Raw genomic sequence first — 12642 nt, 5'->3', positions numbered from 1 at the left:
TTGATATTTTATTCTTCATTCCAGTCAAACTGGCTCACTAGTTCCCAAAAATGATACTCTGTCTCTTACCTTCATTTTTCTATATATAATAGGCCACTATGTCTGGAATGTACTCCCTGTTTTCTTCTTCCTCCTACAATTCAGGTGCCTTCTCCTACACAGGATATTACTTGATCATTCCCAAGTTATTGGCACTTATCTTCCCGGAATTACTTTTATTTATTTATTTAAGCCCTTACCTTCTGTCTTAGACTCAATACTGTGTATTGGTTCTAAGGCAGAAGAGTGGTAAGGGTAGGCAACCAGGGTCAAGTGACTTGCCCAGGGTCACACAGCTAGGAAGTATCTGAGGTCAGATTTGAACCCAAGACCTCCTGTCTCTGGGCCTGGCTCTCAATCCATTGAGCTGCCCTCCCTGAAATTACTTTTTATTAATATGTGTTTATTTGTGCTCAAAGTCACGATAGTATTTCATTGGCTTGTATTTTAATTCAATTTTATTTTCAATTTTGAATCTTTCTTTTTTTCTCCCACTCAAGGAGAAGGTAAAAAAAAGGCATTACAGATATGTTGTATAGTCATGTGTTAGCTATGACCAAAAAAAGGAGGGAGGAGTAGTAAAAGAAAATATACTTCAGTCTGTACTCTGATTCTATAAGTGCTCTGTTTGGAAGTGGTTAGCATGTTTCCTCATGAGTTCTATGGAGTTGGGCCTGGTCATTGTGTTGATAAGTCTTTCAAAGCTGATTATAATTTTTATTGTATAAATTGCTCTCCTGGTTCTACTCACTTTACTTTGCATCTGTTCATATGTCTTCCCAGGTATTTCTGAAGCCATCCTTTTCTTCATTTCTTAGAGTACAATAATAGTATTCATATACCATAATTTTGTTCAGCCATTCCTCAATTCATAATCATCTCTTCATTTCCCAGTTTTTTGCCACCACACAATAAATTCTTTTGTACGTGTGGGTCCTTTCTCTTTGATCTCTTTGAGGTATAAGCCTAGTAGTAGTATTACTAGGTCCAAGGGTATATACAGTTTTATAACTTTTGAAATATAGTCCCAAATTGCTTTCCAGAATTGTTGGACTAGTTTACAATTGCACCAACAGTGTTGTTTTCTGAAAGCCCCTTTGGCATTTGTCATCTTATCCAATCTAATTGGTATGAGGTGGTACATGATAACTGCTATTTTCAAAAATGATAAATAAGCTGATATTATGAGGAAAACTAATATTTTATTTAGGCCCATGTTGATAGAATAAAATAGACCACACACCTGTAAAAAATTCAAATTGCTGCCTCAGCCATTTTGTTTCGTACCTTAGCGCACTCAGGTAGCAAAGAGGAAGTCAAACCCCACTTCCCAATATTTAAAGACATGCTTTACCTTGAAGACGTCATCCAAAACAGGAAACCCATTGGACCATGGAAAATGTAATTTTCCAAGTGTCCACAGGAAGTTTGTCATTAAAGCTCAAATGAGTCTCAAATAGCTCTCAGTAGAGCACCAGTAATTCTAAATAACACATACCTCAGGGTTATTTTAATTTGTGTTTCTCTAATTATGAGTAATTTAAAACATAGTATCTATTGATGACTTGAATTTCTTCCTCTGAAAACTGACTATTCATATTCTTTGACTATTTATCAATTGAAGTATGATTCTATTTCTTGGAAATTTTAACAATTCCAAATATATAGTATACATATGCACACACACTTAAAGTTTATTGTTTATAACTATAATAAACATGTTTATTTGAGAGAAACAAATTCTCATATTAGCTATGTCTAAAAATCTAGTCTTATTATTTTTAAAAATCTAGTCTTATTATCTCTCTTCCAGTAGAAAGAACATCTTTATCAACAAATTTACTACAAAGAATGTTTTGCAGTTCCCTGCTTTTCTTCTAAACTTAGCTCCATTGATTTTGTTTGAGCAGAAATTTAAATTTTATGTAATTGAATTTATCCACTTTACCTCCTGTCCCTATCACTTGCTTGGTCATGAATTCCTACTATCTATTGAAATCATCTACCCATTTTGATCTTAGAATATATTGTATGCAGTATGAGATATTGGTCTGTGCTTACTTTCTGCCAAACTATTTTGCAGTTTTCCTAGAAGCTTTGTTGAATAGTTGGTTCTTGCCCCAGTAGCTGGAATCTTTAGGTTTTTCATATATTAGGTTACTGTGCTCATTTGGTTTAACAAGTTGTTTTAATGATTAAAGCTTTCTAGTATTGTTTGAGTTCTGGTACTGCTGGGCTATTTTTCTTCCATTTCTTCCTTAATATTCTTGATTTTTTGTTTCTCCAGATTAATTTTGATATTTTTTCTAGCTTTATAAAGCAATTCTTTGGTGATTTGATTGGTATGAAACTGAATAAGTTAATCCGGGTATATAGTCATTTTATTATATTGGCTCAGCCTGCCCATGAGCAATTGATATTTCTCCAGTTATTTAGATTTCTTTATTTGTGTGAAGAATGTTTTGTAATTGTTTTTGTATAGTTGCTGTACCTGTCATGTCGGGTAGACTCCATATTAGCATTAATTCATTGTCTATATGGTACCTTTTAGCAAAATGTATTTTGGCCATCTGTTATTGCTTTTGCTTTGTCTGAGATCGTGACCGACATTGATAAGCTTGATTGATTCTAAATGCTCTACTGATAGCATCCAGAAGCGGCCAACCAGAATATTTAAGGGCCTCAAGTCCATACCATCTAAGAATTGATTTTATGAGTTGGAAAATGGTTAGATTGGAGAAGAGTGGACTCAGGGGAAACATAATAACTATTTTCATGCACTTGAAAGGCTATAATGTGGAAAATGGATGAGATTTGTTCTCTTTGGTTATAGAAAGAACTCAATAGTTAAGAAACATTTACTAAGCTGTTCCAGATACTATACTAAGGTGTGGGGGTGGGGTGTGGGATATAAAAAAAGGTATAAGATAATTCCTACCTTCAAGGAGCTCCCTATTTGGGGCAGCTAGATGGCACAGTGGATAGAGAGTCAGAGCCAGATTCGAATCTGGCCTCAGACATTTCCTAGCTATGTGACCCTGGGCAAGTCACTTGATTCCAGTTGCCTAGGCCTTAGCACTCCTCTGATTTGAAGCCAATACTTAGTATTAAGTATTAATTAAGACAAAAAGTAGAGATTTAAAAAAAATTTTCACTGTCTAATAGGAAACAGTACATTAAAAAGAAGCTTATGGGAGAGGGGAAGTTTTACCATCTTTAGGGGCATGATTAAGTCTTCTAGCCAGGGTAAGAAATGGTCTGAAGAGGTATAAATTGTGGGAAATGATGAGATGAAGTCCCTGAGTGTCCTTCTCTTGTAGTAAAGGATTAGGAGGAGTTCCCCAATGTTCTCCTATCAGAGAAAGGGAGGGCCTCTAGGACAGTGATGGTGAACCTTTTAGAGATGGCGTGCCAGGTCCAACCTCCCCCTTCCCCTCCCCCCATCCACCACCGCCCCTACTCCAGATAGGGGAGGGAGGAAGTGCTCCTTTTGGCTGCTGGGCAGAGAGGTGGATGGTGGGAGAAATGTCCTTAGATGCATGGAAGAGGGGGAGGGGAGCAGCTCCACCCCAGGTGTACCCACAGAGATGGCTCTGCATTGCCTAGGCACATGTGCCATAAGTTTGGCATTACAGATCTAGGGGCAGGAGTGTTGAAGAACTGGGAGTTTGGGAGTTCATTTCATCTTGCTAAATAGAGATCATGAAGTGCAGGTCAGGGTGGGAATGAACTAGAGCAGGGCCTGAGTGGATGTTTGAAATACACTTATGCTTGATATCAGGAAAAAAACTGCATAATCAGTAAGAAATTATTAAATGTTTTCAATGTGCCAGTAACTCCATTAGTCACTGAAGATTAAGACAAAAATGAAACTGTCCCTGCTTTCAAGAAGTTTAGATCCTTAAATGGGCTGCCTTGTGAAATAGTGGATATTACTACGTGTAGGTCTTGAAAGCAAAGGCTGGGTCCCCTCTTTTCAATTGTATCAAGTAGAGGTTGTTTTTTTTAGTGCAGAGTGGACTAGACTACTGCTGGGGTCACTTCCATCTCTGACATTCTCTGATTCCTTAGATACTTTTTGCTTTTTCAGCAGAGGTTGACTTGTATTCCTTCTCTGCCTTTCTGGTTCTCTCTCCCTTTTTCCTTCCCTCATCTCTTTTTCTTTTCTTCTTCTCTCTTTCTCCCCACCTTCTTTCTCCGTTTCCCATCCCCCTTTTATCTCTGCCCCTCTCTTCCTGATGGGCTTTGTGGGTGGTGAAGATCACAGGGAATGAAACATTAAAAATGAATGAGAAGAGCTGGAGTAGTTTGTCTAAGGATTGGTGGTTGAGAGGGGTGGGGTGGAGGAAGTTTAACAAAAGGCATTGATGTTATAAATGCACAGCAATAAGATCTATCAATAATAAATGGTGTGGCATAGAGCAAATGTGCCAAATTGAGTTATTACAGTATATGGATTAGTTTATAGAGAAAAAATAAGCTGTAGAGCTGGTGTTAGAGATTCCCTGAGTTCTTCTGATTAAAATTTATAAGAGTTATGTTCATGTTGACAAGTTTTTATAACTTCTACTTGGAAGCATGAAAACCTTTTACTTTGCAAAAAATTGAAGTATTTTAGGAAAAATTACTCAGTATTGAATAGATTTTTCTTTCCTTAATTAGGAGAAAATAATTTTCTGACATTCCACCCCTTTTAATGGTTACAAGGAAGTAAATCTTTTCATAATTGAAATGGAAGCAGAATTGAAGATGCACTTTTATGAAATCATTGATTGAGAGCAGAAAGGGAATATTGGATGTCATCTACTTTATTCCTCCCTGCCTACCCACACTGCCTATATTTTCTAGATAAAGAAATTAGAGGGATGAAGTGACCTGCTTGTTGTCACAAATACCCTAGCTCTCTAATTCCAAAGCCAACACTTTTTTTCATGACTCAGTATTTTTACTGTTACTTTTTAAAAAATTTATTCTTTATTTAAAACCCTTACCTTCACACAATACTATGTATTGACTCCAAGGCAGAAGAGTGGTAAGGGCTAGGCAATGGGGGTTAAGTGACTTGCCCAGGTTCACACAGCTAGGAAGTGTCTGAAGCCATATTTGAACCCAGGACCTCCTGTCTCTAGGCCTGGCTCTCAATCCACTGAGCCACCCAGCTGCCCCCTTTACTGTTTACTTTTAACTACTTAGTCATCTTCATTTTCTCTTTACATCCCATCACCTCCTATATAAACAATTCTGCACTCAATGGAATCTCCTAAAATATTCCCTAGCCATACTTTGGAATATGTTCATCTAGACACTTTTTAGAATAATATCATTCCACACATATGTTATGTATGAGATCATCTTACCCAATAGAAAACTAGACCAAGAAAAAATTTTGACTGTAGTTTCTCCTGTAGAGATTATATCCCCATGAAATTGAAAAGAGAGACAAAAATTTGTCTTGGGTAATTAGAGTTCTTTATTGGTACAGAAGAGTGGGAATAAAACTTAATATTTTGAACATTGTAACAGATGAAGACTACCATGTGTGGTAGTCTAAATAAAATGTTTTGAGAGAGAGAGAGAGAGAGAGAGAGAGAGAGAGAGAGAGAGAGAGTGTGTGTGTGTGTGTGTGTGTGTGTGTGTGTGTGTGTTAGTGTCTGGATTGAAATGAGGGTGTTAATGAATAAAACAGATTCTTGGTTAAGATTAGTGAATATTTCCATATGTTTTATACTGAAGCTTTGTTTGCTTCTCTCTTGGAAACTGTTATTGAGAGCTGGATAATACCAGTGCTTTTCATTCTGTCCCAACCAAATGACTTCGTCTTAGTTTTTCCTAAGGTGAGCAAAAACTGCTTATTTCTGAAGATGATGCCAAACTAGTTTAAATTTAGAGTTTGGTAAACTAGAAAGACAAATTGCTCGGCTCTTTGAAGCAATGTTCATTTAATCATTGACTGCTGATGGTGTAATTCTTGAGAATAAAGGTAGTTATTATATGAAAACTTCAGTTCTGTTTCTCATGATTGCTGGCTTTCATGTTAACCCCTAACTTGCTCAGGTGCAGAACTAATTTGACTTGCTCTTTATCATCTATTCTTGGTGTCATACTTGTCAAAGTGTTGGAATTTAGAACCAAGAAATAAAAATATTTTGTAGACTTGATAAATGCCTACTTTATTGTAAATAAAATTTTATTTACAGTGAAGTTCTTAAGTACAACCAAATACCTGAAATATCATCTTTAATGTCCTGTTTCTCTAGGGTGTTATAAGGTGTTGAAATATGAGAAGACTACTAGTGAAATGAAATTGTGGTTCAGAGTAATTGGGGGTGGGGAAAACCCAGCATTTTCGTAGTGCATTGTCTGCTTTTGAGCTGTGTTTTTCAGTCCCAGCTGCAGACAGCGGATATGAATTGTAAACCAGCTGCTATGGAGCAGCTGGTTCAGATCTGATTTTATAAGTGCCTGAATGAAGCAAAATGAAATGTCTGGAAAATTCCAGTCAGGCAACACCAGTGGGAACATGTGAAATTAAATTGTGTGAGCAAATGTGGGCTTAGTTGGGCAAATGAGACAAACTTGACAGTAAGAGTGAGAACCTGTGCTATAAGATTTATATAGTAAAATTGCTTCAGTTTAAGAACCTTCTAGCAAAGGTTGTTCTTTTAATTTTTTTTTCCTTAACCTCATTGGGCCTCAGTTTTTCTCATCTGTAAAATGAGGAAATGGACTAGATGTCCTTTAACATTGATTCCAATGCTAGGTTCTGTGGTCCCTTATGCTAGTTTCCCTCATTTGGAGACATAAGAAGAGAAAAGTTAGTGGAATAGAGTATTTGTGATGTTAAAGATTAGGTAAAACTTCAGAATACAGTTAATTGATTATTCAGAATTGATTTATTGAACCAGAAGACCTTATTTCAAATCCTAGCCCTGCCACTTTCCTTCTAGACTTCATTTTCCATATTGGTGAAGTAAAGAAACTAGGTTAGAATGCCTCCAAAATCTCTTCTAGCTCCAAACCTAGGACTCTAGGATCCTTGTCTTGTGTTAACACCTCCTATGTGAGGCACTGTGTTAAATACTGGAGATACAAAGAAAAGCAAAAGACAGTTCCTGTCTTCCAAGAGCTCACAGGGAAGACAAGTAAAAAAACAAAATAATCAACAAAGGAAAGGCACTAGACTTTACACAGATTGGAAAACGTTCCTCTTCTTTCTTCCTGTTGCTTGTCTTCAGTCTTCTAATAATTCTATTGAAAATCATTTGCTACCCCAATGGATCTTCTTCCTTAACTGTGTAATCTCTTATTCTGTAGTAGTTATGTTAATCAGGAGTTGGCTTGAAAGGGCAAATGTCCAAAATAAAAGTGATGTTCAAGGGAAACATTTGCTGTAACAAGGTCAGTCTCTTTCTACCCTGCCAGCCTGCTTTGGAAGTATTGCTTACTGCTTCCCCCGTTGGGATGTGATGGGAAGTGTTTCCAACTATCACTTGATTTCTCTTTTAAAAACACATGGTTGGTAACTGTTGTTGGGATTTCCCCCATTTCAACTCTTAACTTCTAATCTCAATATTTATATTTGGCAATGGATGTGACTCACACTTCTGATGTGCCCTGATCTGATTACTTTCTAGTCCAAAGGAGAATAACTCCTTATTGGTCCAGCATAGTATTATGTTCTGGCTTTGGAGTCAAGAGGACCAAGTTTTGAATCCTGGTTCTTTCTCTAATTAACCATGACCTTGGGTAAATCATTTAACCTTGAGAGGCCTCAGTTTCCTTCTCATTGAAATGAGGGCTTGACAGGTGGCCTAAGAAGTAAGGAGGTTCCTGAAAGATTCCTAAAGTCTCCTATTAGCAGCTACAATTAATTTAGCAGATTAGTTAAACTGTCAATTTAAGAAGCCCTTTTTGGGAGGGGGCTAAGAATGACAAAAAAGTGGGTGGAAATCGGAAGAAGTGGGAAGCATGGCTATATCAAATGGGTTGAGGATAGAGTAAGTATTGACTCAGTAAGAAACAGCCCTAAATATGTCTCCCAAGAGGGGCTCTGCACTTTGGTCAGAAGAGTGGGGTGAAGTAGAGCTGTCTGTGTATTTGAACTCTAGTAATTTTTGAACCTTGAAAGTCATAATATCTCCTTGCTTTAATGGGATGAAGCAACATTGCTAAAAACTTTTTTTTTTAAGTTTTGACTAAAAGAATCATACATTTTAGCTTAGCACATTTCTGTAGCTCTATTTGTTACCTATTGAATTATATTCTTAAAAGCATTGTTTCCCATCTTGAGAAAATAAAGAGAAAACCTTCCTTTGAGTAAAGAAGGGTTCCTAACCATTGTACTAAAATGACATTGTGAAAGTATCTGGCACAATGAGAATCAGTGATTTGGGGTTGAAGGCAAGGGTATAAGATGTCCCTAGCTACTCCTTCTCCCAAGTAAATATGATCCTCTGTCATTAATACCACGACTTCTGAGTAGCAGAACTGTGATTCTTGTTTAAAAAATAATAACTTTTCCTTCCTATTTTCCACAGGTAACTATTATCTTCAAATCCCACCATGAGTGTACCGATCAAAAAGTGTACCAAGCCGTGACCGACGACCTGCCCGCAGCCTTTATCGATGGCACCACCAGTGGTGGGGATGGTGATGTCAAGAGCCTGCACATCGTAGAGAAGGTGAGCGGCCTCCACGTGGAGATGCATGCCAGGTATATAGGAACCACAGTGTATGTGCGACAGTTGGGTCGCTACCTGACATTGGCAATCCGCATGCCCAAGAACCTGGCTATGGCTTATGAAGAAAGCCAGGATCTGCAGCTCTGTGTGAACGGCTGCCCCTTGAGCGAGCGCATTGACGATGGGCAGGGGCAGGTGTCTGCCATCATGGGGCACACGCTTCCCCGCGCCGCCTCAGCCCAGGCCTGGCCTGGCTATACACTGGAGACGGCCACTACCCAATGCCATGAGAAGATGCCGGTGAAAGACATCTATTTCCATTCGTGTGTCTTCGACTTGCTCACCACCGGGGACGCCAACTTCACTGCGGCAGCTCAGAGTGCCTTGGAGGACGTGGAGGCCCTGCACCCCAGGAAGGAGCGCTGGCACATCTTCCCCAGCAGCGGAGTTGGGGAGCTCCTGGGGAGCCACTGCCTGGCCGTCACACTGAGACTCATATGCTTGATGATCCTCGTCACGTTTTTGTAGGGTTGTTTTTTGTCTATAACGAAAGTTTTAAAATATATATTGTCATAATATATTGAGTAAAAAGATAAGAGTATATATGTATATACCATGTATATGAAGGGATGTTTGTCCTGGGACACCCACCGGATTGTACATATTGTGTTGGACTGTTTTTCATGTATGTTGGTTGTAGTATTCTTTGATTGTATCAATTTTGTTTTGCAGTTTTGTGAAATGTTTTATAATGTCCCTGCATTGGGACCTGTTAGAAAGCACTTTATTTTTTATATATTAAATATTTATGTGTGTATATGGTTAGTATGTATAGTCCATTCACCCAAACACCACGCCCAGCACTCCCTCTGAAGAAGGCCTACTTAAGGCGTGCATATGCTCATTACGACTATTTTTTTACCTGATTCTTAGTGCTGTGTTGCCAAGGACCTCAATTTTCATGTTCGTAAAAATCATTCTTTATTTTTATAGATCGTCGTTCAGTTAATTTAAACTATTATTTTCATCCTACTTCCCTCTGTTTTTCACCAAATGATGAACATATATATTTATCTTAGACTACTGAGGAAGAGAATCCAACTGCCAACCTTACACTGATATTTTTGCCATTTCTTTAGGGAGATGAGAGAGGGTCTTTTGATTCAAAATATTTGTCCCCTGGTGTAATTTCAAACTCTTTTGAACGTCTTTCTCAATGCCATTATTTTGTTTCTTCGTTTTCCTTGCCCTCTTTTCTCCTTGCTATTCCTTTCCACGTTTTTTTCATACATTACCTTCCCTAGTGAGGACTACATCTATACATGCAAGGTGACAATACAAGGTTTATTATGCTGACATGGTAAATTGGAGATGGTCAGTTTAAATAATAGTTGTTGCCCAAGTCATTGCATCAGCTTCCCTTCCCAAAACTTCTACTGAAATTAAGAAGTAGTAATGTACCATCTGGGAGCCAGAACTCTTTAACTCTTGTCTCTCGAGCAAAATCAAATGAATCTTTGACCTCCTCAGTGTAGCAGAAAGTATAATCTCGAATCAAGTGGAACTAACACAGCTTTACTGCATTTGGATGATTTTAATAATATATAAATCAGTGTTTAGCTTGTTTGTCAACAGACTCCCTCCCTCTTCGACACAACTTTCCCTGTAGACACAGCAGAAAGAATGACCTAGTCTTGCTTTCATTCTTCCAGCTGAGGAAGCTGGCTGGAGTTCCACACAGCAACCATCTTGAGCGATTTGAGGCTTCTTTGTCCTGAGAAATGCTGGTTTAATTTAGGGCTATGATGAGATAGATATCTTTGGCTCCCTGTCTGTTCATGTATCCAAGAGCTTGAAAGAACAAGTCAATGCTAGGTCTGGGAAATTTGTTGAAAAGAATCCTGGCTCTCACATGGAACAATAAAAACTGCTCCAGAGCTAGAGACTACAGGGTTATAGGAACTTCCAGATGAAGAAATTCCCTCTACCAATGCAGGTTAGCATCCTCTCTGCAACTCAATCTAAGAAATGCTGTGGAGCACTTGGAGGTTATATAATTTGTCTACAGTCACAAAATCAGAGTGGATCAGAGGTGAGACACTCAGAGCTAGTTGAATGGAAATAAATCTTGAGAGGATCTTAGAATTGTTCAGTCCAGCCACCTTGTTTTACAGATAGGAAACCAGAGTCCTGAGTTTAATTGCCTTGCCAAAGTCACATAGCTAAGTAATAGAACCAGGGATTTAAACTCAGCTCCTCTACCTTCAAATCAAGTGCTATTTGAAAAAATTTGTTTTAAAGAAAAATATTTATAAATCATAGATTTTGCCCAAATCATTACCAAATTGAAGAAAAAAGTATTTCTTAAAAGCAATAGGTGAGATCCTGAAGGCTTTTTGGACTGAAAGATGTGCCATCACTTTTCTACCCTTTTTGGTCCTGTTCAGGGGGAAAAGTGCCTCTATTAATGATTTGGAAAAAGGAAGCTGAGCCTTGTATTTGACATGAAAGGAAAAATGGAAGTGGTCTGTATTCCCAGTACATAATCGCACTATAGGTAGAAGTACCTAACTCTCTCATAGCATTCTTAGCCAGGTCCCTTCTTGCTAAAGTCCCCAAACAACCACTTTTTTATAATCCTAGGCCCCACAGATCAGTATGTTTCAGAAATGGAAGTTCTTCCCTAGGGGAAGAGTTAAGTTCATTTTATGCTGTTTCTTCTCTAGGGTTTCTGGAGAAAATGTTAACTTGCACATGCTGGTTCCTGAAATAGACCATTAGCCAGAAAAAGTTCCCCTTCACCCCAAACATGGGTAGATAGTCTGAAGCTGGTGACTGGTCTCCTGGGGGAACTCAAGCATAGAAGGAACACGGATTTTCCACAGATGCTTCCAGTGACTGCCTTAAGAAGCCTTCGATTCTTTTCTATTTCTTTGTGTGCTTGGAAACCCCCACAATGTGTCAAGACTTTGCAGGAAACGTTTAGATGTGGTTCATGGATATGCTAAGTATTTGTGTAAAAGAGTGAGTGTGCAGTGTGTAAATACTTTAAATTATTATGCTAGAAAAATAAAGTTACATACCCTGCTGTGGAATGCTTGTCGTGGTTCTAGTGACACCTGCTGAGAATGCAGAGAAACACAGGTGCATGAAGAATGTTTAAAAAACAGCCTTTCAGCGTATCAGATAACTGTCTGATTAGACACATTGGGCCACCCACCTCCATACTCAAAAAACCAGAGGCATTTTCCTCATTCTCCCCTTCTTATCTTTGCATAGTGAATTTTTTTCCTTATGGGGTGGTGGCTTGCATGCTAGTTTTGTTTTGTTTTTATTTCAAGTCAGAAGACTATCAGAGCTAGAAGAAATTATTCAGTTCAACGCCTTCCTTTTACAAATGAGGAAAGACTGCAAATATTCCATCTGTGAGATCTAACTTTTTTTCAATAAGAATCTAGTTCCTGTTAAATTTTTTGAAAAAAACGACAAGGACTAGGCAATTGGGATTAAAAAGTTGCTTGCCCAAGATCACACAACTAGGAAGTATCAGAGGGCAGATTTGAACTCAGGACCTCTAGGCTCCACCTCTGGCTTTGTCCACAAAGCCACCTAGCTGCCAAAGACTTTAGACAGTTCCTTCATTATAGTATATGTTGGAAAGATCATTAAATAAGAACTGATGCAGCAGAGTTTTTGGATTTGCAAAACAATTTCCATTTTTTTTCCTTATAACAACTTATGAAATAGGCACCATTATCCCCATTTCACAGATATGGGGGCTGAGACTTAGTAAGTGATTTGCCTAAGGTCATACCAACAATGTCAGACAAGATTTGACCCCAGCACCTCCAGACTCCCAAGTCCAGCAGACAACACTGGAATTTTTAAATTTTTAGTAAATTCTCGTGTCTTGGATATTTTT

The 12642-nt window shown here is 38.2% G+C and overlaps 1 protein-coding gene across 2 annotated transcripts in view; it reads left to right on the top strand.

Annotated features, from left to right (window-relative positions):
- Positions 1-9537, top strand: part of RGMB (repulsive guidance molecule BMP co-receptor b) — a 30629-nt gene extending 21092 nt beyond the window's left edge. For both annotated transcript variants that reach the window (XM_044657637.1, XM_044657638.1), the window contains exon 4: positions 8577-9537. In XM_044657637.1, the coding sequence (XP_044513572.1) occupies positions 8577-9248 (672 nt within the window). In that variant the 3' untranslated portion in view covers positions 9249-9537. The remainder of the gene's footprint in view (positions 1-8576) is intronic.
- The last annotated feature ends 3105 nt before the right edge of the window (positions 9538-12642 follow it).

This window comes from Gracilinanus agilis, chromosome 1 (genome assembly GCF_016433145.1).
Source record: "Gracilinanus agilis isolate LMUSP501 chromosome 1, AgileGrace, whole genome shotgun sequence".
In the NCBI taxonomy this organism is placed as follows: Eukaryota; Metazoa; Chordata; class Mammalia; order Didelphimorphia; family Didelphidae; genus Gracilinanus; species Gracilinanus agilis.
Note: the sequence above shows the minus strand (reverse complement) of the source record. Positions and strands in the feature narration are given on the sequence as shown.